Source organism: Microtus oregoni, unplaced genomic scaffold (assembly GCF_018167655.1).
Source record: "Microtus oregoni isolate MIOR12 unplaced genomic scaffold, Mior012 000004F_ref0000308, whole genome shotgun sequence".
NCBI classification, from domain to species: domain Eukaryota; kingdom Metazoa; phylum Chordata; class Mammalia; order Rodentia; family Cricetidae; genus Microtus; species Microtus oregoni.
The window spans coordinates 62,834,881-62,858,766 of record NW_024543063.1 but is presented as its reverse complement, the minus strand read 5'-3'; the positions used below and the strand labels follow the sequence as shown (position 1 = coordinate 62,858,766).

Genomic DNA, 23,886 nt, shown 5'->3' with positions numbered 1-23,886 from the left:
CCTGCAAATTATGGGAACTGGGTGATTTCACTTAGCAAGGAGCTCTTGTTACAAGAGGGACTAAAATCTGCAAGGATTTTATCAGTCGACACTACCGCTTCTCAAGACTGTATGTCACTGTGGTGGGCTCTGCTTGGTGGCCGGTTGGTCTCACCAGCCTGTGGAATATACGCTTCCCAGCTCTGTGCTCCACTAGCCACAGAGGATCAAGGCTGTTAGGGGTTGTCATGAGGTGTGACACAGCAGGCAGACCTGCTAAGTCAGAGGTTCCCCCAGAGAAGCATTACGGGAGGTCTTGAAGACAGCGACTGCGGGCCTGGAGGATGGGAAGCTGAGCTCAGAGTGTGGGGGACATGGGAGCAACCCTGATGGTTTCCTCTGCTTGTTTTGTGGCAGACTCCATACCGTGGCCATTGCAAGCTATCAGAGCTCAGCAGCTGGAACTGAAAGGGGCACAGAAGGGTTCTTCAGAAAAGTGCAGAGCATGTCCACTCCAAATGCTAGGGTCTGGACCAGGGCTCTGCACACTGCCTGGGAAGCGGGCCTAGCCCAATACCGTTTTCCCAAGTGGCAGTGTGGTGGGCGCGATCATACCCACTCACCTATTCTGTGTGGGTCTGGCAACAGCCGAATTGTGGAACTTTTACAGAAAACTTGAGGCCTGCACAGCCTAAAGTATTTACTCTCTGGATAGTTCCAGAAATGTCTACCCGCTGCTGTTACGGCTTTATAAGACAGATACGTAAAGGAAGGGTTGAGTCTCTAAAGGCTGGTCGTCTTGTACATGTAATTAATTATGTATCTCTCTCCTTGTCTCCCTCTCTCTCTCTCTCTCTCTCTCTCTCTCTCTCTCTCTCTCTTTTTCTCTCTGTTTGAGGCAAGGTCTCATTCAATAGCCTAGGGTGAACTGGAATTTGCCATAATCCTCCTGCCTCGGTTTTCTGAGTTCTGGGATTACAGGTGTGAATCAAGTTAAACCTGCCTCGGTTTAACTTCCATAACGGATGTGTTAAAGACATAGCCCACTGCTGTCCATCCCTGAAGATTTAACTCTCGCTTCTCAGGGGCCCCTTGCGTGCATTCTTGTTTACCACGGACTCCTCCGATGCCCTGCACGGAACGTTCCCCCTGCCCTCTTCACCCTCCTAGAACATTTGCTCTGACCTGTTGTTTGCTGCGGTCTCAGAACTGGCAGCAGGGCCTTCTCTGGTTCTGTGGTCCCTGTCCTGCTAGCCTGACACAAAGCAGGCGCTCAGAGGCTTGAATGGGGGCACGGAGCAGTTAGCCCCTTATCAAGATAAGCCGTTCTATTTACTATTGTGGAAACAGTCAGAATCGGATCACTTTCAGTCCTTTTGAGAAAGTACAAGAGGCTCCCATCGCCAGCTGCCCCATGACACATGTTCATGGAGACATCGCAGATGGTCCCCAGAAGGCTTTCCGCAGATGTCGAACGAAGCCATGTTTATAAAGTGCTTGATCGCGATTCCTGGTGCTTAGAAACTCCTCACTAGAGGCAGCCGAAGCGGCAACATAGTGGAAATACAATTCCGAACTTAGCCTTGCAAGACTATTTAACCCCCCCCCCCCCCCCCCTTTCAGCCTCTACTGCCTCAGCAAGTCTTCATGCTGCTTGGTAAAATTCGGATTCCCTAAGCATCTTGTCCTGCGGCAGCAGCACCATCTTGTGGTTACATTAGGTTATGACAAAATACATGATCGCTCCCAAGTAGTCAGTCCCCGTCAGACTGTAGGTGTGGAGGGAGCAGGTGATGTTGGAAGCTAACCTGGCCTTGGGGGCTATGTGACACATCCTAAATGACACGCAGGAAGTCTTAAGCTTCCCCCGTGTGACTTAAAGGCAGATGGTGGTTCTGGCCGTTTCTGCTGCCTCTGTCCTCTTTCCTAATTGGCTCTGCCCTAGTTCTGACTCCAGCTGGAGTTTTCTGGCGCCTCTAAAGCCGCATTTGAAATGAGTTAGCGCCATCTACTGGGAGAACCCAGGAAGACAGGTTGGGGAGTCCCAGCCCAGGTCTGAAGAATGAATCTTGTAAAGAGGGAAGGTCACGCGTGTTTCTTATATTTGGATAATACCTTAAAAAGTATTTTGTTTTGTTTGCTTTGACTATTCTAGTTGTGACCTCCCCCATTACTGAGGATAAACTCAGGTTCACTTGTGCAACAAGTTGGCCGACTTCGTCACTCTCTGCTAGTTCACTTTAAAAATGGTGTTTTAAAACTTCTGTTTCCAGGAACCTTTTTACTAACCAAGAAACTATCTTTTTCCTTTTTTTTTTTTAAAACTGTGGACTACCTCCATTAATGAGTTGCAAAAGGCAATTCTGTAACCAAATTCATTTAAAATATAATATCGTAAAACAAATAAAATGATTTGTTTTGATTTGATAATGCTTCATTAACACTTATATTTTTATTTCAAGTTGCAGCATTAGTTGTTAAGTTAGAGAATCAATAGAATATGCAGTTTCCAGCTTACTCTTTAAAGATACCTGGTTTTAGAAAAAAATACTTTAAAAATAAAATAGCTGTGAAATGGTTTTGGCCAAAAATTTTGCATTTTAAAGAGATCCTCAAACAATAAGTCACTGCTTTTTGACTGCCTCAACCTCTGGGAACAGTCTCAAGAATATCTTTGTAATAAGGCTTTATGCCCCTTATTTTTCAAGACCCTTCTAGAATTTGTCTGTCCCTTTTGTTTTTGTTGCTTTGCTTTTTCAGACACAGAAACATACCTCATCACCTCACTTCTTAGAACTGATTAGAAATAGTAAATTGGAAAGCAAGGAGGCCACAAAAAGAGTCAAAGACAGACTGCAGGAAACCACAGAAAATGGCTGATTGCAAGAGGGACAGTATACTATAGAGTATGATTTGTAGAACACAGGAAAGGGAGTCAGAGGACAGGATGGAAAGCTTTTTAATGAAATAATAAACAGACATATATTTTGAGGCTCACTAATAATAATTTATATTCCTAATGATTCTTAGCGATTGAGAAAAAAGTAATTTTCTTTCTTGAAAAATGCTGACATATTAATAGCATTTTAGTAAAACAAAACAAAACAACAACAAAAGACCAAACACTTTATCTTGGTGCCTCAGAGGCACAGAGCCACATTAAAGGGTTGTGTAGTTTCTTTGGTGCTTTTTTTGAGGGATTTTGTTTATGTGGGGCTAAGATTGAGGTGTCCACAGGTGTGTTGTGTAAGTGGCAGCTATAGATTGATTCCATTTCTGTTGAAGTAGACAGTGCCCTCAAGTGGAGTTAAAGACACATTACAAAAGGAAGCAGAAAGAGGAGCCGCTCAAGCTGCTATGGCCTTCATCCATCTTCACCAAATATCGCACAGATGCTTTAAGTGATGGTGGATTGGAGGAGTGCTGACTTTAGCCTGTCTCGGGTGATTTGTGTCTCTCATTTGGGCTTACAGAGGGACAGACTTGTGAAAATGTTACCGTGATGGGACACTTCATCACCTAAAAGTGTTTTCTAAGGGAACTGTTACTGTGTGTTGAATTGCCAGGTTGCTTAATCATTGAGTCAAATAAATACAGTTTGATGCTTTAGTTTTAAGTTTATTTGATTTGAAAATCAAGGATAAAATGCTTACATAGTATAATGTTATTAATTTCTGCCTATAAGCACAGGGCTGGAGAAGGATATCTCTGTCTCAAAGAAGGATGAAACAAACATGAACTGTATTTGTGAATCAAGTAGCTATATTCTTATGGTAGAGATACATGGAAACCATTCTTTTCATGGAGATAATTAAATAAGTCCTTAATTATAAGGAATGAAATTGAGTTTTTAAAATTTTTCTTTGGCAGTTAGCCTCTATGCCATGGGTTTCTAAACTGGTTTATAATACCTGGCATGGATTCCCTCTACCAGAGCAGGCCTCACATTCAATAGAGCATGGTTGACTGAGTCCATCACAGTCTTGCCTGCTTGGTTAGTATTGTAGTCCATAGGATTCCCAGCTGGCCAAGACCACTGACGTCCCATTCTGCCAACCCAGCCTGCATAGCACCTTTCAGCACTGTGAAAGCTAGCCAGAGGAGGACGTGTCCATCCCAGCTCTAGCTTCATTTCTTGGTTTCTCTGTATCTTACAGCTAAGGAATGTGGTGTCATTAGTAATAGAATCTCGTTATCTAGTTGTGGTTGGCAACCAAGAGGACTGGCAAGAGTCTGGACTGTCTTGGGGGCATTTGGAAGCTCCCTGCCTAACAATTCTTAAGGAGGTATTTCTACATCTGGCACTGGGATTTTTGTTTAATAGCCATGACTTCCAGGGGTAGCATTATTTAGTCAAGCAGGATATCTCCCTTATGAAGCTAATTTTCTTTTAACTTATATTTCTAAATTGCCTTATGAAATAGTATATATTTGGCTGGAAAAATGGCTTAGCCGGTAAAGGTGCTTGCTGCCAAGCCTAATGACCTGAATTCGATTCCTGGAGCTTACACGGTGGACAGAGAGAACCAATTCCTGTGTTGTCCTTGTACCTTTACATGTGAACTGTGGTATTTGTGTGTAACAAGAGTGGACAACTTTGCCTTGCTCCTGATTTAGTGGGATAGCTTCAAACTTTTCTCCATTTAGCCTGGTGTTGACAATGGGCATGTCATTTACAGCACTTGAAGTTATGTTGTTTTAAGTCATTAGTTAAAGTTGTCTTTAAGAATGAGGCTACAAATTGTAAAATTATTTTTCTAACAGTTTTAAATGCAAGTTAGAGCTGGAAAATAATCACTTGTATGTTCTTCCCTTTATACATATTTAAAACTGTGGTATAGAGTGAACAATTTATAGATATAAGCATTTATAATTCAGTATAATTTTTTTTTTTGGTTTTTTGAGACAAGGTTTCTCTGTAGCTTTGGAGCCTGTCCTGGCACTAGCACTTGTAGATCAGGCTGGCCTCGAACTCACAGAGATCCGCCTGCCTCTGCCACCCGAGTGCTGGGATTAAAACATTGCGTCACCACTGCCCAGTTTATAATTCAGTATAATTTATAGACATAATCATCAAAATCAGATTGAACTAAAAATCTTAGAGCAATGTAATATAGTCATATGTCATCATTGCATTGTCCAACTTTTGATCTACAAATCATTTCCTAACATATATATGTGTATATATATACACTCAAGATTATATTTAATGCTTGTGATTGTAAGAAATAAAATAGTAGTTATAACTAGTATAGTTAATATCTCCTTGTCTAAGCACAAAAGGTATGTGAAAATGAAATTGAGTGGCTAAAGGGATTGGTCAGCACTTAAAAGTGTGTACTGCTCTTCCAGAGGACCTGAATTCAGTTCTCTTCACCCATGGTGGGTGGCTCACAACTGCCTATAACTCCAGCTGCAGAGGATCTAACTGCCCCCTTTTGGCCTCTGGGACTACACACATGTGCCATACAGTCAACAGAGATACAACATATATGTGTAAATAAAAATAAAATGTATAAAAAATAAAATTGAGGAGATAATGTTCCATTACCAGAATGAAGCATATAGATAAATGAATTGTGGATAAAGTTTCAGAATGTAATATTGTCATATTTTTAATTGATAAAAGATGTTCGATACTGTAATGTGTTACTTTCTAAGTTACATGTTTAGAAATAGCCTTTTTAATTTATAAGATTATGTGTATTTTCTCAAATATTGTATCTTATTCATTCATGTTAGACAGAAATGCTACTTTGTAAAGTTTAAAAAAGTCTCAGAGTCTGTATATTAGGGTAATCTTAAAGTTTTTGTTAGATTCTATCTAATTTTATAATTTTGGAAAAGTCATTATTGTTTCTATGGATGCTTTGTAGCTGGAGTTCTTTAAAAACGCAGAAACAGTGGACACAAGTCCTATGGGTCGTTTAGCTCTGAGATATTTATATAGTCAAATGAGATTTTAAAAACATCTTTAGTTTTATTTTAAGATTGTATTGAGTAGAGTCTAAAGTTTGTTTTGCTTGTTTGCCAGGCACTTTGAATTGCTGTCTTTTTACAGCATGGACACCAGGTTGTTAACAACTTGCTTTAGGATTCCAGTAACTTCATTTTTGGGGATTTTATGACAGATTTGCTAGTGGCTCCTTTTTGTGAGTTGATGTTCTGAAGTTACTGTCACAATGAGTTCAGGCCTATGGAGCCAAGAGAAAGTTACTTCACCTTACTGCGAAGAACGGATTTTTTTATCTGCTTCTTCAAGAATGCAGTGTAACAGACAAACAGACACAGAAACTCCTAAAAGTACCCAAAGGAAGTATAGGACAGTACATCCAAGACCGTTCTGTGGGTCATTCAAGAGTTCCTTCTGCAAAAGGCAAGAAAAATCAGATTGGATTAAAAATCTTAGAGCAATCACACGCAGTTCTATTTGTTGATGAAAAGGATGTTGTAGAAATCACTGAGAAATTTACAGAGTTACTGTTGGCAATTACCAACTGTGAGGAGAGGCTCAGCCTATTTAGAAACAGAATTCGACTAACTAAAGGCCTCCAGGTAGATGTGGGCAGCCCTGTGAAAGTACAGCTGCGATCTGGGGAAGAGAAATTTCCAGGAGTTGTGCGCTTCAGAGGACCGTTATTAGCGGACAGGACAGTGTCGGGGATTTTCTTTGGAGTAGAATTGCTGGTAAGTTTGCTAGGACATTTGAGAGAGAGAAGGAGAGAGAGAGAGCGTATGAGAAAGTGAGTGTGCGCGTGAGCGAGAGACCATGAGCACATATTTTCCCCTTTATAAGATTTGTGTTTTATGTTTGTTTGTTTTTAGTACAGTTCTCAGGATGGACCTCAGGACCCTCTGCCTCTGAGCTATAGTCCAGCTCCCAAATTTATTTAATGATAAATTGAGAGGATATAAAGACAATTGCCAATTGTAATTATAAACACTTAAAAAATTGTGAACTATCTTGTGATAGTACCCACAAGATTCCCAGTTCTTAGTGTATGCTTCTAAGTATAACAGTTTAGAGGTAAAATTTTTGAAGTGTGTTGCAGCAATTTCAGTTTGCTCATGCTTATCCCCAGAATGTATAAACTGCCTTGGAACTTATGTGCCGTGGCAACATATCTAAGAATTCTATATTCCAAACTGACTATTGGTTCACATTTGGACACTCTCAGGAGTAGAGAGAGGTCGCGCTTTACTTGCTTCTTGATTTGGCTTTTCGAGCAGTGAAATAATTAGGCTGTGACTGCCAGCTATGGTATGTACTAGCAGGGTTGCCAGCTACTTAACCTACATCAAGTTCTCCTAACCTGTTCCTCATCTGTGAAGTGCTTAGAGCACACATGGCTTATAGTAGTTGTACGGTGGATGGCTGTAGATGGTTACAGTTTGTTCTCAGTAAATGGAGCTGATGCTGCTGTTTGGTTAAAGTTGAATGCCTGTTCATGACAAAAGTCGTGGTAGTACTATGTCGTAAATTTAATCCTCACTCTTTCTCAAAAGAATTATGATCTGAAATTATGAGTTAGTTTCATCATCAGATACAGCTTCTTTATTCTTTAAACACCCTAAACCCAACAGCAGCTGCTAGTCATATTTCATATTATGGATATAATTTAGAGTTTTTCCAAAGTAATTTCCTGAAATCCCTTTAATGGATAATCTTTTTATATGTCTTTTTAAAAAAACTTTGAAAACTAGGAAGAACATCTTGGCCAAGGTTTCACTGATGGGGTATATCAAGAGAAACAGCTTTTTCAGTGTGATGAAGATTGTGGCGTGTTTGTGGCATTGGACAAGCTGGAGCCCATAGACGATGATGACAATGGAGTGGAAAGTGATTTTGCAGCCCTAGGGGATACCATGCAGGCTGAACCTCCCCCTTTGGAAAAAAACTCCAGAGTATCTTTGAAGGTCGGAGAAAGTGTTGAATCTGGAAAAGTAATATTCTGTGATGTTTTGCCAGAAATAGAGAGTCTAGGATATTTTGTTGGTGTGGACATGGTAAGGATTTTTTGAGTTTTATTATTGTGAATATATATATTAATTTTATTATTAATTTAGAAATAAATTGAACACTTTGTATTCTTCAAATTTACAGTATTTTAAAGAAGATATTCCAGTTTGTCTTTCGTACAGGAACATTACAGTAGGAATGTGAGCAGAAACAATACATTTCCCAAATTTTTTCGTGTTTTAAGAAACTGGGATAATAATCTCAGTCTTTTAATTATCCTTATTTTAACTGACCAGTAGACAAAAACAAAAACCAAACCAAAACAATAAAACAAACTGACATTTCTCTGACTAAGTCCAAATATATTGTATGATACTGTGTTTTCCTTTAATTTAAAAATACTTTTGATACTTTTTGTATATTTGCTAAAGTTTAATTAATTTTCTCATAATAATGAATGTAGAAAGTTATTAATAGAAAATACTCAGGAAAAGAACCATACTGCTTTTTGAGTTGACAGAGTATTCCCACAGGATTTTCACTGTCTAAAAACTGTTTTCTTATTGCGGCAAACTGTGTAGAAGAAAGGCTCCAGTGTAACCATGGTTACACTAACAGTTCAAATCATTTGGCATATTCTCATCATGGCCTCTCCACTGTCTGTCTACAGAACTTTTTCATCATCCTGTGCTGTGCTCTGTTTCGATTAAATAAATTCTGCCCAGTTTGCCCATGCGTGGTAACTACAGACTGGGTGTTTGCCTGCTGTAGGTACCTCAGAAGTGAGGTCATATGGTATAATATGACTCCTTTTGTTTGTGTCACTCATTTTATTACTGAATAACCATACTCGTTAACAATGGATGCATTCCAGTGCACATAGTGAATTAACGTGGCCCCAAGAGAATGAGGAGAAAGAAGTTGAGAACATTTTTATCTTAGACTGAAAGTATAGGCAAAAGTTCATTATGGATAAAGGAGATTCCTTCATAATTGTTCTTACCAGGGTGTGTTGGGAGAGGATTATGAGCAGCAGACTCACACAGTGAATATTTTTAATAATCATTTTTATTTATTCATAAATGCTCTACAGAGATGGTTGGGTATGAATGTTCCAGTGTGTTTCTGTTGCCTTGTACTTAGAAATTGTGTAAGATGGCTCATTAGTTAGGTACAAAATAAGAATTTGCCAGACTCTCGCTATGTGAAATTAGAGCCAGAGTAAGACCCGTGGGTCTCTCAGAATCGTTAATAATTAAGAACAAGAATTCTCTAAATGAGAGTTTAGTGTTTCAGAGGAGTTGTAGACTGGGTAGAGAGAATGTTGGAGAAAGAAGGCCATTAGTTTTTGGACTTAGTCTCCCCTTGCTATATAGGTTTCTTGGGCCAGGCTTTAGATGTTACAGGAACTGTTTGGGTCCTCTCCCTTCCTAATGGTGACCTAGGAGGTCATCTTATTTAGCCCAGGCAGGCTGTCTTGAGACTTGCCTGCCAGCTCCACACAAGTTCTGTCCATTGTTTGATTTATGCGAGCATCAGCTCCAAACAGTCCCGTTAGACTTCTTGATAAGAAAGTTCGTCGATCCTAACTTTACTCATGGCTGTCTGTTTCCAGGGACACGCTAACATTCCTCACTGGTTCTCAGGGCAGTTGTTTCATGGCCATCTGCTTGTGCCTCACGAATAACTCCTGTGCTGGTGACACAGTAGAGAATAACTTAGAAAATCAAGACTTTCCCCATTTTTTGAGGAAAGTCTTGTATACCCACAGATAACAAGAGAATTCTGAAGTAACTGCTCTTCTGTTTATAAAAAGACACACAGTAATACAGTGAGCAAAGTGCCCAGGGGATGCAGATGTGTGATTAACTTTAAGGGTAGGTTTCTGGGTAAAATAATGCAATCCTAGTAAGTTTTCTTTTGCAGACAATGTCTCTTTAAACCTCAGCTGGTGTTATTACTGCAGACTAAAGTATGAAAAACGCTTTTGATTCATTATTTTGTGTGTTTGCTGTAAGTTGATTGTTATTATTTTTATTGTAAAACATTGTTACTTTAGCAGATATTTCTAATACAGCCTTCCTTTTGGGCAAAATAGTTAACATTTTTCTATGAAAGATATCTTAGGTAATACTTTGGAAAGAAATGTTGGTGTTCACTTTTATATTTATTGACAAAGGTATATAAAGGTTTACTTTTTTGGCATTTCAAGGATAACCCTATTGGCAACTGGGATGGAATGTTTGATGGAGTACAACTTTGTAGTTTTGCAAGTGTTGAAAGTACAATTCTTCTGCACATCAATGATATCATTCCAGGTATGTCTCCTTTATGTATTCAGAAGATAGTTTCTAACATGTATTTTGTTATGAGAATGCAAATATATACTAAAGATGGATCTTTTGAAGTTGGCTTTATATTGTAGAATTGTCATTATATAGACTAACCTTTCTTTTCTCCCGAACCAAGGCAATAAAGGTTATTTCTAAAAGTATGTAAGTATAGTGAAGTTTATACATTATCTCTTACATTGTCTTCTCCTAGACATTTTAATAGAGAAAGAAATCCTGTCTTGTAATTGGAAGGTTCAAAAATACAAAAAATGCTGTCTCTTGGAGTAAGAGATGAAGCTAGAAGCTTTTAAAAAAATTGTTTATCTCATCTAAACTCCACAGAGGATTCAGGATTCTTATTAAATGATGGCTGAAGTTCCTTTTTTGTTGTTTTTAATTATTTTTTCATTTATTTTACATGGTGATCTCAGTTTCCCCTCCCTCCTCTCCTCTTGTTACCCCCCCCCCCCCGCCCCTGGCCCTGGTTGCCTCCCCTTTGTTTCTGTTCAGAGAAGGGCAGGCCTCCTGTGGGTGTTATGTATGGCATATCAAGTTGAGGTAGGACTAAGCTCCTCCCCTTCTATTAAGACTGGGCAAGGCAACCCAATATGATGAATAGGTTCCCAAAACTTAGCTTAAGAGTTAAGGATCCCAGTGTTAGGAGTCCCACAAGTAGATCAAGCTACACAACTGTCACACATGTGAAGAGGGCTTAGTTCAGTCCCATGCAGGATCCTTCACTATTGGTCCAGAGTCTGTGAGCTCCTATGAGCCCAGATTAGTTGTTTCCGTGGGTTCCTCCCTTTCTTCAACAGGATACTTGGAGTTTGGCCCAGTGCTTTGGTATGGTTCTCTGCATCTGTTTCCATCAGTTACTGGATGAAGACGCTCTAATGACAATTAAGGTAGTCATCAATCTAAATATAAGAGATGTCCAGTTCAGGGACCCTCTCTACTATGGCTAGGAGTCCTCGCTGGGACCATCCTTGTGAATTCCTTGAATTTCCCTGACATGAGGTTTCTTCCTGACCCCGAAGTGCACCCTCATCGGGACAACTCTTTCATCATTCTCCCCCTCCAAGTTCTTTTTGTTTTAAGATGCTATTATGGTAGATCATGCTTCATAACTGTAGTCAGAAACTATTACATAGTTTTATTATATCTGTTATTCTTAGTATTTTACTGCATATATTATTTACTACAAAATAATAATTAGGGCCAACAAGATGGCTCAGTGGGTAAAGGCACTTGCACGCGCGCGCGCACACACACACACACACACACACACACACTGCTGGGTATGTAACACAGAGTGTTTTCCATTGGTATAATTGGTACAGTGGTAAAACACTTTACCATTGAGCTACAGCACAGCCCCTGAACTTAAAAAATAAATGAAAATAAAAACACCACCCAAAAATGAAAAACAATAAACATCCCCCCCCAAAACTTAAGAACCTTTTGTTTTGCCTCAAATAAGTATCTTCTTTGGCTGCTATGAGGTGATTGACAATGGTAGTAACACCAACCACTGCTGTTAGAATTCCCAGTGATAGGCTAGTGCATTGAAGCCAATAGAGGCATTCAGAAATAGGGCTGTCCACAAGCCATAACCAGGGATGTGCCAGGCCTGGAATTAGATGGTTTATGCTATCTCTATGTCGTGAACAGATTTATAAGATAGGTCTTAATATATATTTTGCTGCTTAAAAATACAAAACAGGGAGGTTGGAGAGATTGCTCAGTAGTTATGACACTGACTGCTTTTCCAGAGGTCCTAAGTCCAATTCTCATGGTAACTTACAGCCATCTGTAGTGGGATCTGATGCCCTCTTTTGGCACAAAGTCATACATGCAGATAGAATACTCACATACATAAAATAAATAAATAAATATTAAAAATATATAAAGCAGAATAAACAGCAAAAGCAACAAAAGCAAAACAAAATAAAAAACCCGGGGCTCAAATCAGACTTAAATTATCTATGATGAAAGTGAGTGGCAGAACCAAAGTCCAAAACTCATCTGATTATGAACCTGTGTTCTCTTTAGTCCCCAACAAATCCCATATCCTACGAGTACTCTTGCATTGTGAACATCTGCACAAAAACCTGTATTTCTTAGTGTCACATACTAGGGGATATTATTTTCATGGAGATGGAGATTTCATTTCTGGTTCTATAAAAGATGATTTTACTGTAACGAGAATTATAAGTGAGCAACACACTGTACTTTTTCTTCTAGTGTTTTCCCATTATTGGTAATGTTGACAACAAAATGCTTTTCAATTTATTTTTATAGCTTATTTTAGGCCCTGAATTCCTTATTTCATAGAAATGGAAACTGAAGGCTCCTAACCTGCATTCTACCCTTCCTGTCTGCCTGTTGGTGTCAAGTCATAAATTGTTCTACAATTTGAACATGCTTCCCACGCAGCTTTTAGTTTTGTAGCAGGAGGCATGAGGTTCATATGACAGATCTGCTCTGAAAAAGTCTGACATACTTTACTTTTGATTTCTTTTAAGATATATTTGTTATTGAAAATTTTCATACATGCATATAATGTATTTTGATTATAATACCTCCCCAACTCCTCCTGGGTCTCCCACTCCTAATTCCCTTTCTTACTTTTTGGAAACAAATGGTTTATATTCAGGGAAAACATATGTGTCCTTATGTTAATTAGTTGTGTTTCCTTTTCATCCATGCTTTATAGACAGCACAGTTTGGGATGTTTGTGAATTTAAATGCTTTTTTTAATGTTACAACGAGTGCTTATTGTTTAAAATACAGCAGTGTAAAAGCACCATTCATTCAGATAGTAGAAAGCCCTCAGGTAGACTTCCTTAGATGTGGATGTTTAGGAGGCAAAGCACATAAGCATTCTTGGGGTTGAGACTGTAGCTCCATGGTTAGAGTACTTCAGTGAAGCTGTAAGTTCCAGTCTCCGCACTGAACAAAAGTGATGATTAGGGGTAGCAAGATGGCTCAGTGGGTAAGGGCACTTGCCCTCAAGACTGATTCCTGGAACTCACGTGCTAGGAGGAGAGAATGACTCCTGCAGATTATCATCTGATCTATGCATGCATGCTATGGCACATGGGTGCGTGTGCAGACACACACACACAGAGTGATAAATTAACTAAAAATTTTTAAAATAAAGTAATTCCTATGTAGAACTTTCATTTAATAAGTTGAGATAGATAGTAAATGAACAGAATCTGTGGCCAGTAAGATGGTGATGAGGATGGAGAATGGTCAAACAAGGGGTAAAGAGGATGGGGGGTTGCCCTGTCACATTCGTGTGCTCCCACAGACCTCTGCAGGAGACATTTGAGCAGCACACACAAGAAATTATTTGGGAGCTGAACTAAGAAGGCCTGTTCTAAAAGTTGGAGAGTTATGCTGACTTTATAATGCTAACTTGCTGAATGGCTGGGAATAAGCCCTTGTAATTCTTTCTTTTATTTATGAGTTTTTTTTCCACAGGAGCCAATTCATAGTAAACTGCTTCTCTATACTCATGTCTCACTGATTTCACAATATCCCACAAATTCCACTTTAGTTGGCAAACAAGTATATTTGGGCATTTTTTAAGGATTTTTTTTCCCCAGGGAACTGTCCAATGGTGCTTTTGAAACCTTAAAACCTGCGACATTTTTGTGAGAATGTAATTTTCAATTTTTAGCTATCTTAATTGCATTGTCTTGGGCTTTACATTTTATAGCTGAATGAAGTATGTTGTGGGATTGGGAAAATCATTGTTAGTATAACCATTCAAGAAGGAAGAAGAGGGGCTGGAGAGATGGCTCAGTGATTAAGAGCACTGCCTACTCTTCTAAAGGTCCTGAGTTCAATTCCCAACAAACACATGGTGGCTCACAACCATCTGAAATGAGATCTGATGCTCTCTTCTGGCCTGCAGGCAGACACACCGACAGAATATTTATACATAATAAATAAATAAAATATTAAAAAAAGAAGGAATAAGATTCCTGAGCTGTGAAGCTCAGGGATGCAGAGTTGATTGCGTGTTTTTAGTCTTCTGTAAATTAAAGATTGATGTGTTCTCAGCTTTCTTTCTTTATATATGTATGTATGTGACTAATATATGTTTATATTGCAACTCTAAATTTGTTTGAACTGTAAATTGTCTTAGATTCTGCAGTAGCACATAATAAATAGAAAAAAGAAAAGTAAAACTGTTTTGGAATTGGACTGTAACCTTACAAGGAAATTTTTTTAGCAGTACCCACCATAAAAACATTTTAATTATCTTCTATTTCAACACTGGTATAGAATTAAAATAACCAAAAACAAAACAAAACACGAGTTTCATGACTTGGAAGTCCCTTGTCAAGATCTTCAAGATTCCTGCTTGTCATTGATGTTATTGCTGGTTTAGAGCAGTTGTAAGAAAGGAAGAGAATGCTTTTTCTCTTTCATAGCCATTGATATTCATAAACCTTGAATAGTAGATAATTAAGAACGATACTGCTTTTATACACATAAATTACACGTATTTGCCAACAAAATAAAGCTTGCAAATAGACTTTTAAAAAGTAAAATTATTTAAATGAAAATTAATTTGGTATATTTGAATAAGCCTTCATCTATATTTTGTATCATTAACATTCTTTTCTTGAGGGGAAAAAGCGTGACAGTGTCTCCTTTAGTTCCTTAGTTTATTTATTTTTTCTTGCCCAATTACATCCATTTGTGGGACAGAATTAACATTTCTAGCACGTAGGAAAGATTGTTTTTGGAGCAGCTGAACAGTTGGTGAGATTTGGGAAGAATTCTCCCCAGTGAAATATTTCTTCCTGTTGGTATCTGGAAACCTTTGCTTCACCCCGCTGTTAAAGTGTCCCTCTTTGCACTGCTGTTTCTGATGGTCCAAAGCATTAAAGCTGCTGAGACAGCACATCCAGGTTTGTAAAGTTGCGATGAAGTATGCCAATTTGTGACACTCCCAAAGTATGCATTTCTTTGAGTATCAAAGTAATGCATTGAGCTGTGTCTGTCGTTGTGAAGCTTAAGAGTATAATGCAACTATCAACAACAACTCAGACGACACAGTATGTGCACATTCACAGAAATTTGAAAAGGAAGTCATTTAGTGGGACCCTTTCCTCCTGAGGCTGATCCCAAACTCATAATTTCTTTTTGTATCCTTCCCGATCAGTTTTTTCTTTGTGTTGCATGTCTTCATGGTTTATAACCTTTAAAAATGGTAACAGTTTTGTAGCAATATAATTGATAAAATTGATAATATAGCCATAGACCAGTACATCTCAACCTTAAGAAAAGCTTCTTCCTGCAGAAGATGTCAACACAGAGACCTTCAACTGGTTCAGGTGCAAGAATAAGAGACTGTGGAGTCTGCAGCCTTAAGTGGGCACGTACATTTGCATTCCTCCCACCAAGGCTCAGGGACTTTGCAGAAGAGAGAGCAGAAAGTTCTTAAGAGCCAGAGGTAGAGGTCAACTTCAAGAAAACAGAATTTTCTGGATGCAGCAGGGCAGTTGTATATATAATCTTACAGGAATTGTGATGATGTGTTCACGACCTGTGCAGCTTCAGTCCAGACAAAATCCCAGCCTGTAGGGAGTGGGGAGTAGGTATGAAACCCCACCACCAGCTGAGACTGTGGCTTCTGAAAGGAACTTGATCTACCCACACAGGGTACCACTATTTACAGTAAGATTTTAGAGAAACAGCTACACTGTTTTACAGCATGATTGTATGGTGTCACATGACCACTGGAAATATATGAATGACCCAGTTTTCCACATCCTCAGCAGCATATTCTCAGATCTGTAAAGGCACCTGAGGATCAGGGTACCTTTACCTGTCAGGGATATCTAAATTAGACATATATAAGTTAAATTTGGACATATAGTTTACCCAAACAGTTACAGTTTACCAATGTTACTAGAGGCAAGAAGATTAGAAGGAATATGTAGTTTTTTAGCTGTGGTTCTAAGACAGAGAGTATAATCCTAATCTGTAGAAGGCAGAACCAAGTTTTAACATTGTAAACAATTTAGTGTTTTAAATCAATATCAAGGGGTTTACTCTTAAGTTAAAAAATCTGACTGCTGGGGACTGGAGAGATGGCTCAGAGGTTAAGAGCACTGACTGCTTTTCCAGAGGTCCTGAGTTCAATTCCCAGCAACCACATAGTGGCTCACAACCATCTGTAATATCTGGTGCCCTCTTCTGGCCAGCAAACATACAGAATGATAGAGCACTATACATAATAAATAATTAAATCTTTAAAAAAAATAAAAATAAAAAATCTGACTGCTAGCAACATGTGTTCTTGTACATGAATGTAGAGGTGAAGCCTTAATATCTCAGTAAATTTGCATAGTTATAAACCTTGTTTTTTATGAACAGGACAGGAATTATACAGAAATACATTGTAAGTCAAAGCATATGGGAGAGGAATATTTCCTTGGTGGGACCAGCGCATGTGGGTACCCTTAATAAGGATGGGACTGAGGTTTTGAACTTAACCAAAATGGTGGTTATCTATGCGTTTGTACTTTTTCAGAGCAGTTGTAATCTGGAGTTACAAGTTTTACAGATTTTAAAACATGCGCACAAACGCACACAGGCACAAAGCAAGCATACTGTGACCACATTATTTACATGTATTTATTAAGAGATGAACAAAATTTTTCCAGGAAACTGTGTCAGCTGACCAACTTTAAAATCCTGGAGTAGGCTGCAGGAGCCAGGCAAGCACACAGGTGGTCCCGTTGAGGGCTAGATCAGCAGATGCTATAAGGGAGAACAGAAACCCAACATAGGACAGAACACCTATGCAGGTCAGAGTAGTAGGGCAGGGGGAACAGATCCGTGGCAGGGAGAATCCCAGCATGACCAGATCACATGCCAGGAATGAGAGACAGGAGTGCAGAGATGCAGACAAACAGCAAGAGAAGTGTGTGTGTGTGTGTGTGTGTGTGGGTGTGTGCGCGCGCGCGCGTGCGTGCGTGCGTGCGTGCATATGCAGTGGCCAGTGTCTCCAGCAGCATGGTCAGGGCAGAACTTTCAGGATTCCGATTCCCAGATAGGCGGGAATCTGCAGGTGCCATGCCCCTGGTAACTAAGACAAGTGCGGTGAGACACTGACCACTGAGGGAAGGAAGGGTGGGATTGCAGTAACCAGAAACCATGGGCATATGGGAGTTCTGTCCACTGGTCCTCATGCCGGCAAAAATTTTTAGGCATTTAGGACATTGGTGTCAGCCATCCCCAATTTAAAAAGACTTGTAAAAGGCAGTCCAATGGTGTTTGGGGATCAGGCTTTGAATTGCAGGTGCCCATTTCGCAAGTCTATGCCGGACCCAAAGCCGAGTGCAGTGCATCCACTCTGGTAAGCGTTGGATCAAAAATAGGGGGTGTAGGAAATTCCCTTGAACAGAACATCTTCTGAAAAAGGGGTCCCACAGGGCAAAGAAGGTTCATGTCCCGGTAACAGGTTGGGAGCCTGGCACGGCCATGTCTTCGGCAGGATACCCTGAGAATCGCAAGAGGCCCTGGGCCTCTAAGGTAGTGACTTGGAAACGACAGCTTACCCAGTTGAAAGCTGATCTTAGCTGGCTGAGGGCAGGAGCAGGGGAGAAGGGTGTTTCCCACCATGAGGCCCCGGGCAGTGAGAAAAACAGCCCTTTGGTGGAACCTCCAGATGCAAAGTTTCTGCACCCCATAACCCTTTCCACTGACACAATAATCCAAATCAGACCAAATCAAAACGAATTAGAAAAAGCCCATGTTTAATAGATAGCATGCTCCCGGATGGCTTTCTAGTCCTCCAGAGAGGAGAAGGGAAAGAAAGACTAGAAAACCACATGTTTGTTCTGTGGGGAGCAGTTTAAAAACCCTGTGAGAATGGTCTTGAGCATCTTTGGGGAGGGGTCATCATTTGATGGGCTTTCTTGGGTGGAACCTGGTCTGAGGCAATTGGAGGGGGAGGCTCGGGGTAGAGCTTCCATCTGAACATTCCAGACTCTTTGGATATATGGATGCTAGGGGTTGGGTTGAAGCTTCCATCCAAACAGACCCTATGCCTAAAGGCTTTGGTGGAGGGTAATTACAGTTTTCACACTCCTAGAACTTGGAGCATCACCTCCAGCATCACTAGCAGAGCTTGCATCATGCCTCATCCTTTTGGGGATAATTTGCTTAGCCATCTTAACAGAGTACAAAGGGAGGACCCCTGGCTGCATTTGTTATAAGACCCAACCTGTGTAATATACATATATTGTGGTATCCATATGGTTGTGCTCTTTTTCAAATGGAGTTACAAACTCTCAGTTACAATTGACAGTGGGCATTAGTAATCTTTAGTCAGCTTATATGCTCTAATTAGGAACCTTCCTCCAGTGATGGTTATTTTTCTACAAAAACTGTCATAGATAACATTTGTAAATATCTGAATGGTAATGTCATAAAACATTTATAGTATTTCTTTCATTGTATCATTTTTGAAATTATGGTTAGTCAGTATATTTTTAATTGAAATGATATCTCAGTATTCTATTTGATCATATTTTGAAGTGTTTAAGATATATAGTTTAATATATATTTTCCTCCTCCTCCAGTCATGATAAAAAGATATCAAGCATTATTTACATACAGTTAATTCAGTATGACTTTTATTTTGTTACCTTTTATATTTAACACATAAAAATTTTCTTATTTTTTCTTTTTGTCCTTAAAATTCCACTGTGTGTGATACTGTTTTGGCTGATAACACTTTTATCAGGTATGGGGCTCAGCAATTGTATTGCACTTCATGGATGTGCTGTTAAACTTCCTGAGGGGAAGCCTTTCATCTTGACTCCTCTGTTTTTATTAGATCAGTGTTATGAGTGTCGGATGAGTGTTATCAGGTTTTAATAGTTAGAAAGATCTTTGAATTTAAAAGAAGTTTGTCAAAATTTTTTTTCCTGTGTTTTGAAGTGAAACTTGGAATGCTTCCATCAAAAAATTTAGTTCTGTATCTCTGGCTTTCTGCATTATTGATTTGTGTGTAATTCTCTGCTTTTCCTGTTTGCATTTGTTTGTATACATATCTGTTATTCTTCATGCATGTTATGTTTAAAGGTGGAAACATACTTAGTACTGAGTCCATTCCTAACTCTGATTTGTCTCCTACCCAGGTTTTTATCAAGCTGTGTTCTGTGAAATACACTGATCCAGCATACTTGGGTGGCTGAGAAAGTTTTATCAAGTCAGTTTAGTGCAGCACATTGGTTAGAGGTTATCCAGGCACGTGGGCATGTAAAGGCTCCGGTTTTTACAGTAAACAAATTGTCCATGTTTATCTTGGCACCCTCCATAAACGCTTGAGTGTAAAACGCTGTAATGTGTAGGGTTGTGCTGGGCATGCTGATCTGGAAAATGTAACGAAAATTATGAATAAGGTTTTCTTAAAAGCTTTTTAAAACTTCAAATAAAATTGACTGCATCTGACTAACTTTTCAAAAATTAAAGCCTTTTGATAACTGATGATTATATTTTCTTACAGAAATTATATTTTTAAGTACAGTGCTGATTTTTTTTCACCTGAGAAAGTACCTTTCAGTACTGTGGAGTCTTTAAAGAGAATCTGTAAGATTATAAAGATTGTGCTTTTTTTGTTGGAAAGGATTTCTTTGTTTTTTATGCTAAACTATGTTTCTTCCATATATAGTTAAAAAGTATGTTTACTATTTCAGAGAGCATGACACCGGAAAGGAGGCCTCCCAAACTTGCCTTTATGTCAAGAGATGATGGTGACAAAGGTTCATCTAGTATTAATGAACCAAAGGTTACAGGTATGGAGCCCATTCTTGGTAGTTTACAATATGATAATATGATTCTCCAAGATGTTAAATAAGCTATATGTTATTGTTTGTGTGTGTATATGTATATATATGTATACATATAGTTTGTTCCTACACTTTATGTCAACTAAAATTTTATGTACATGATTTTAAGTGAGGATGTAGTAAAGAAACCACTGAAATGGCCAGCCTATGAGCTGTGGAGGGAGCTTTTTATTTTGATAAGAGAGAACAGCTGGCGGTGTTACACGCCTCAATCCCAGCTCTCAGGAGGCAAAGGCAGGTGATCTCTGTGTTTGAGGCCAGCCTGGTTGACCAAGCAAGTTCCAGTGAAAAACACTAGAGGGGAAGGGAGAGAGAGAGAGGGAGGGAGGGAGCTTCTAATACACACCAGAAAAAGTTTCGGCCTGTGTTCTGCTTGTTCTGCTGAGCTTTGTCTAAATGAACCTTTAGGAGCTGACTGCCATGCATTCACACGGAGTATCCACAGTTTCACTTGGGAAGAACAAGTCCCCAAGGATGGTGTCATGTACAGCTGCCAGGGTGCAGCTTTTGGTGCTTTTGCTTATTTTTTTGTACAGCTTTTCTGAGTTGGCTTGGGCAGAATCTTCTTTGAGCAGTGAAGACTGCATGCTTGCCACTAACCTTTTTCTCTAATTCATGAACCATCCGGACTTGGATTTTCTGGAAAGATTTCTTCTGAGAAACTGGTGCTAAAATGAGGATTGCTTTCTGACCATCAGCAGCTTCAGTTTCCTTGGCTGTGGTGGGTGATACTGAGTTTCTAAGCTGTGCCTTGAGATCTGAGTTCATCTCCAGCTCAAGCAGTGCATGAGAGATGCTAGACTCGAATTCATGTCTTCTTGTCGTCATCAGGCTTCCTAGTCTTGGTGCTTGAGCTGATCCTGGCCTTCTCCTGAAAGGAGGAAAGTACCCCTGGTCATATGGGTCGTGGGCTGCATTGTCAGGCCATTGACAGGCACAGGCCGAATATTCCACCACATTCCTAATGAGGGCACAGAGCCTCGGAGGTCCATCCTCCTAAACTACAAAGAACAAGAAATTGTGTTAATAAAATTCTAAGATGTTTATATTGTAAATCTAAAAAAAATAAATTATTTCTTTTGTAATGTTGGGGATCAAAGTCAACAGAACCTTATAAGGTAGGTAAGTACTTTTTTACTCAGCTATTGTTCCAGACACTGAGATTACTTTTTTATTTTTATGTTTTGGTGTTTGCATCAAATCTGGCATCTTACACAAACTAAAATAGGACTCTACTCCTGAGCCATATATCCACCCAAAACCTGAATGTTTTTTAACTTAATTTGTTCATCAGCTTGTATGATCACATTTGAAGTTTATGAAGGGAAATTATAATGATGAGCCACTTATTAATGGGATGAGTTCTGATAAGTGCATCATTCGGCAGTTTGTTTTCTTGTGTGACTTTTTTTTACGAGACCTCTTGTTTGTTCCCAGCTGCTCAGCCCCAAAATAATCACACAGAAACCATATTATTTGCAATACTGTTTGGCCAATAGCTTAAGCATATTTCTGGCTAACTCATCTAAAATTAATCCATCTCCATTAATCTGTGTATTGCTACTAATCTGTGGCGGACCACGTAAAGTTCTGGCATCTTCTGTGGGGCTATATGACTTCTCACTGACTCTGCCCTTCTTCCTCCCAGCATTCAGTTTTCCCCACCTAGCTCTGTTCTACTCTATCAGGCCAAGCCTATTTCTTTATTAACCAATGGTATTCACAGCATGCGGAGGGGAATCCCACATCATGTGACCATCATAGAATGCACTTCACAAACCTTGGTGAAAGAACTTTGTGTATGTCTAGGCTCTTTAACACTGCTGGATGTTCTTTTGTTGACTGCAAAGGGGTTTCATCCTGTGGATCGTGACCCCTTTGGGGTTTGAATGACCCTTTTATTGGGGTCGTTTAAGACCATTGGAAAAGAAAGATATTTATATTGCAATTCATAACAGTGGTAAAATTGCAGTTATAAAGTAACAACGAAAATAATTTTCTGGTTGGGGTTTGCCACAGTTTGAGGTATTGTATTAAAGGGTGTCAGAATTAGGAAGGTGGAAAACCACTGTTATATGGTATGAATGATAGAGGTGAAATTCGTGAGCCAGTAATTTCATCAAAGTTAGAGGTGACAGGAGGTCAGAAGAGCGAGTGGAAAGATTTCGGGGAAGAAAGTGCGCGGGAGAGGGTCGGACGTGTGCAAGTGCGCAGGCGCGAGTGTGGGGCGGGCTGTGAGTGGAATCTCAGCGAGCCTCAGTCTCTGCTGCATCCCCTTGCCTACCGCCATGGCTGCCTACAAGCTGGTCCTCATCCGGCATGGCGAGAGCGCCTGGAACCTGGAGAACCGCTTCAGAGGCTGGTTCGATGCCGACCTGAGCCCGTCGGGCCACGAGGAGGCGAAGCGCGGCGGACAGGCGTTGCGAGATGCTGGCTATGAATTCGACATCTGCTTCACCTCTGTGCAGAAGAGAGCAATCCGGACCCTCTGGACAGTCCTAGATGCTATTGACCAGATGTGGCTGCCAGTGGTCAGGACCTGGCGCCTCAATGAGCGACACTATGGGGGGCTGACTGGTCTCAATAAAGCAGAAACTGCTGCTAAGCATGGTGAGGCACAGGTAAAGATCTGGAGGCGATCTTACGATGTCCCACCACCGCCAATGGAGCCTGACCATCCCTTCTACAGCAACATCAGTAAGGATCGCAGGTACGCAGACCTTACTGAGGACCAGCTACCGTCCTGTGAGAGCCTGAAGGACACTATTGCCAGAGCACTGCCCTTCTGGAATGAAGAGATTGCCCCCCAGATCAAAGAGGGGAAGAGAGTCCTGATTGCAGCCCATGGCAACAGCCTTCGGGGGATCGTCAAGCATCTGGAGGGTCTCTCAGAAGAGGCCATCATGGAGCTGAACCTGCCAACTGGCATTCCCATTGTCTATGAATTGGACAAGAACTTGAAGCCCGTTAAACCCATGCAGTTCCTGGGAGATGAAGAGACCGTGCCGAAAGCCATGGAAGCTGTGGCCGCGCAGGGCAAGGCCAAGAAGTGAAGGCGCACAGACAGACTTCTGCCCCGAGACCCTCCTTCCTGCCTGTCTGCCTCCTGCGCCCTTCCCAGCACCCGTCACTGACTCCATGTTTAGGATCTTAAGTTTAAGTTGTAGCTGCAGATGGGGACCAGTGGCTCCCATTTCGTTTTAGTATTTTATCCCCTGCACCCACTCCCTTCATAGAATCTAGTCAGAGTAACACCTCTAGGGTGCAGGTACTTGGTCCACATCCAGGGACGGCTCCCTCCCAGGAGAATTGAGAGGTAGTAATTACAGTTTTCTTAGTCCTTTGTTTACAAGGGTCTGCTTTAGGAGGTCAGGGAGGAACCATGCCGTGGCCTGACCAGTGAGAAGCCTGTCCTGCACTCTTCTGCAGTTGGTAACTGGGGGCTTTAGTCATTCCAGTGGAAGGTGAAAGTAGCCTGCATTTAAAAGATGCCTGCATTTAAAAGATTACCTTCCTCTCTGACCCTAAAGGAGCTGCTGGCCCCCGAAGGTTGGGATCAGTCCTGTCAAGTCTATGTGTTACATTTACTTTTACAAAAACAGAAGTACATACATATTTATCAGTACACAAAAATCCCTCTGAGGTTTCTAGTGGTGATTGAAATAGTCTATGTGGTCACCAGAAAATAAGCCATTCCTCATATCAAGTGGGATAAACTCCTTGTCCT

At 40.2% G+C, this 23,886-nt stretch overlaps 2 protein-coding genes across 2 annotated transcripts in view; both read left to right on the top strand.

The window, feature by feature from the left end:
* Nucleotides 1–6,161: 6,161 nt before the first annotated feature.
* Nucleotides 6,162–23,886, top strand: part of LOC121447497 (ubiquitin carboxyl-terminal hydrolase CYLD-like) — a 99,842-nt gene continuing 82,117 nt past the window's right edge. Inside the window, 5 exon segments of the mRNA XM_041650774.1 lie at nt 6,162–6,221; nt 6,223–6,666; nt 7,684–7,986; nt 10,152–10,257; nt 20,007–20,105. Coding sequence (XP_041506708.1) covers nt 6,162–6,221; nt 6,223–6,666; nt 7,684–7,986; nt 10,152–10,257; nt 20,007–20,105 — 1,012 coding nt within the window.
* LOC121447498 (phosphoglycerate mutase 1-like) lies at nt 22,322–23,584 on the top strand. Its single transcript, XM_041650775.1, has one exon. It carries the CDS (start codon nt 22,448–22,450, stop codon nt 23,210–23,212), a length of 765 nt encoding a protein of 254 aa, XP_041506709.1. The 5' UTR covers nt 22,322–22,447; the 3' UTR covers nt 23,213–23,584.

Coding starts and splice junctions, on each gene's coding strand:
- LOC121447498 (XM_041650775.1), top strand. CDS start 22,448: ATGGCTGCCTACAAGCTGGTCCTCATCCGGCATGGCGAGAGCGCCTGG.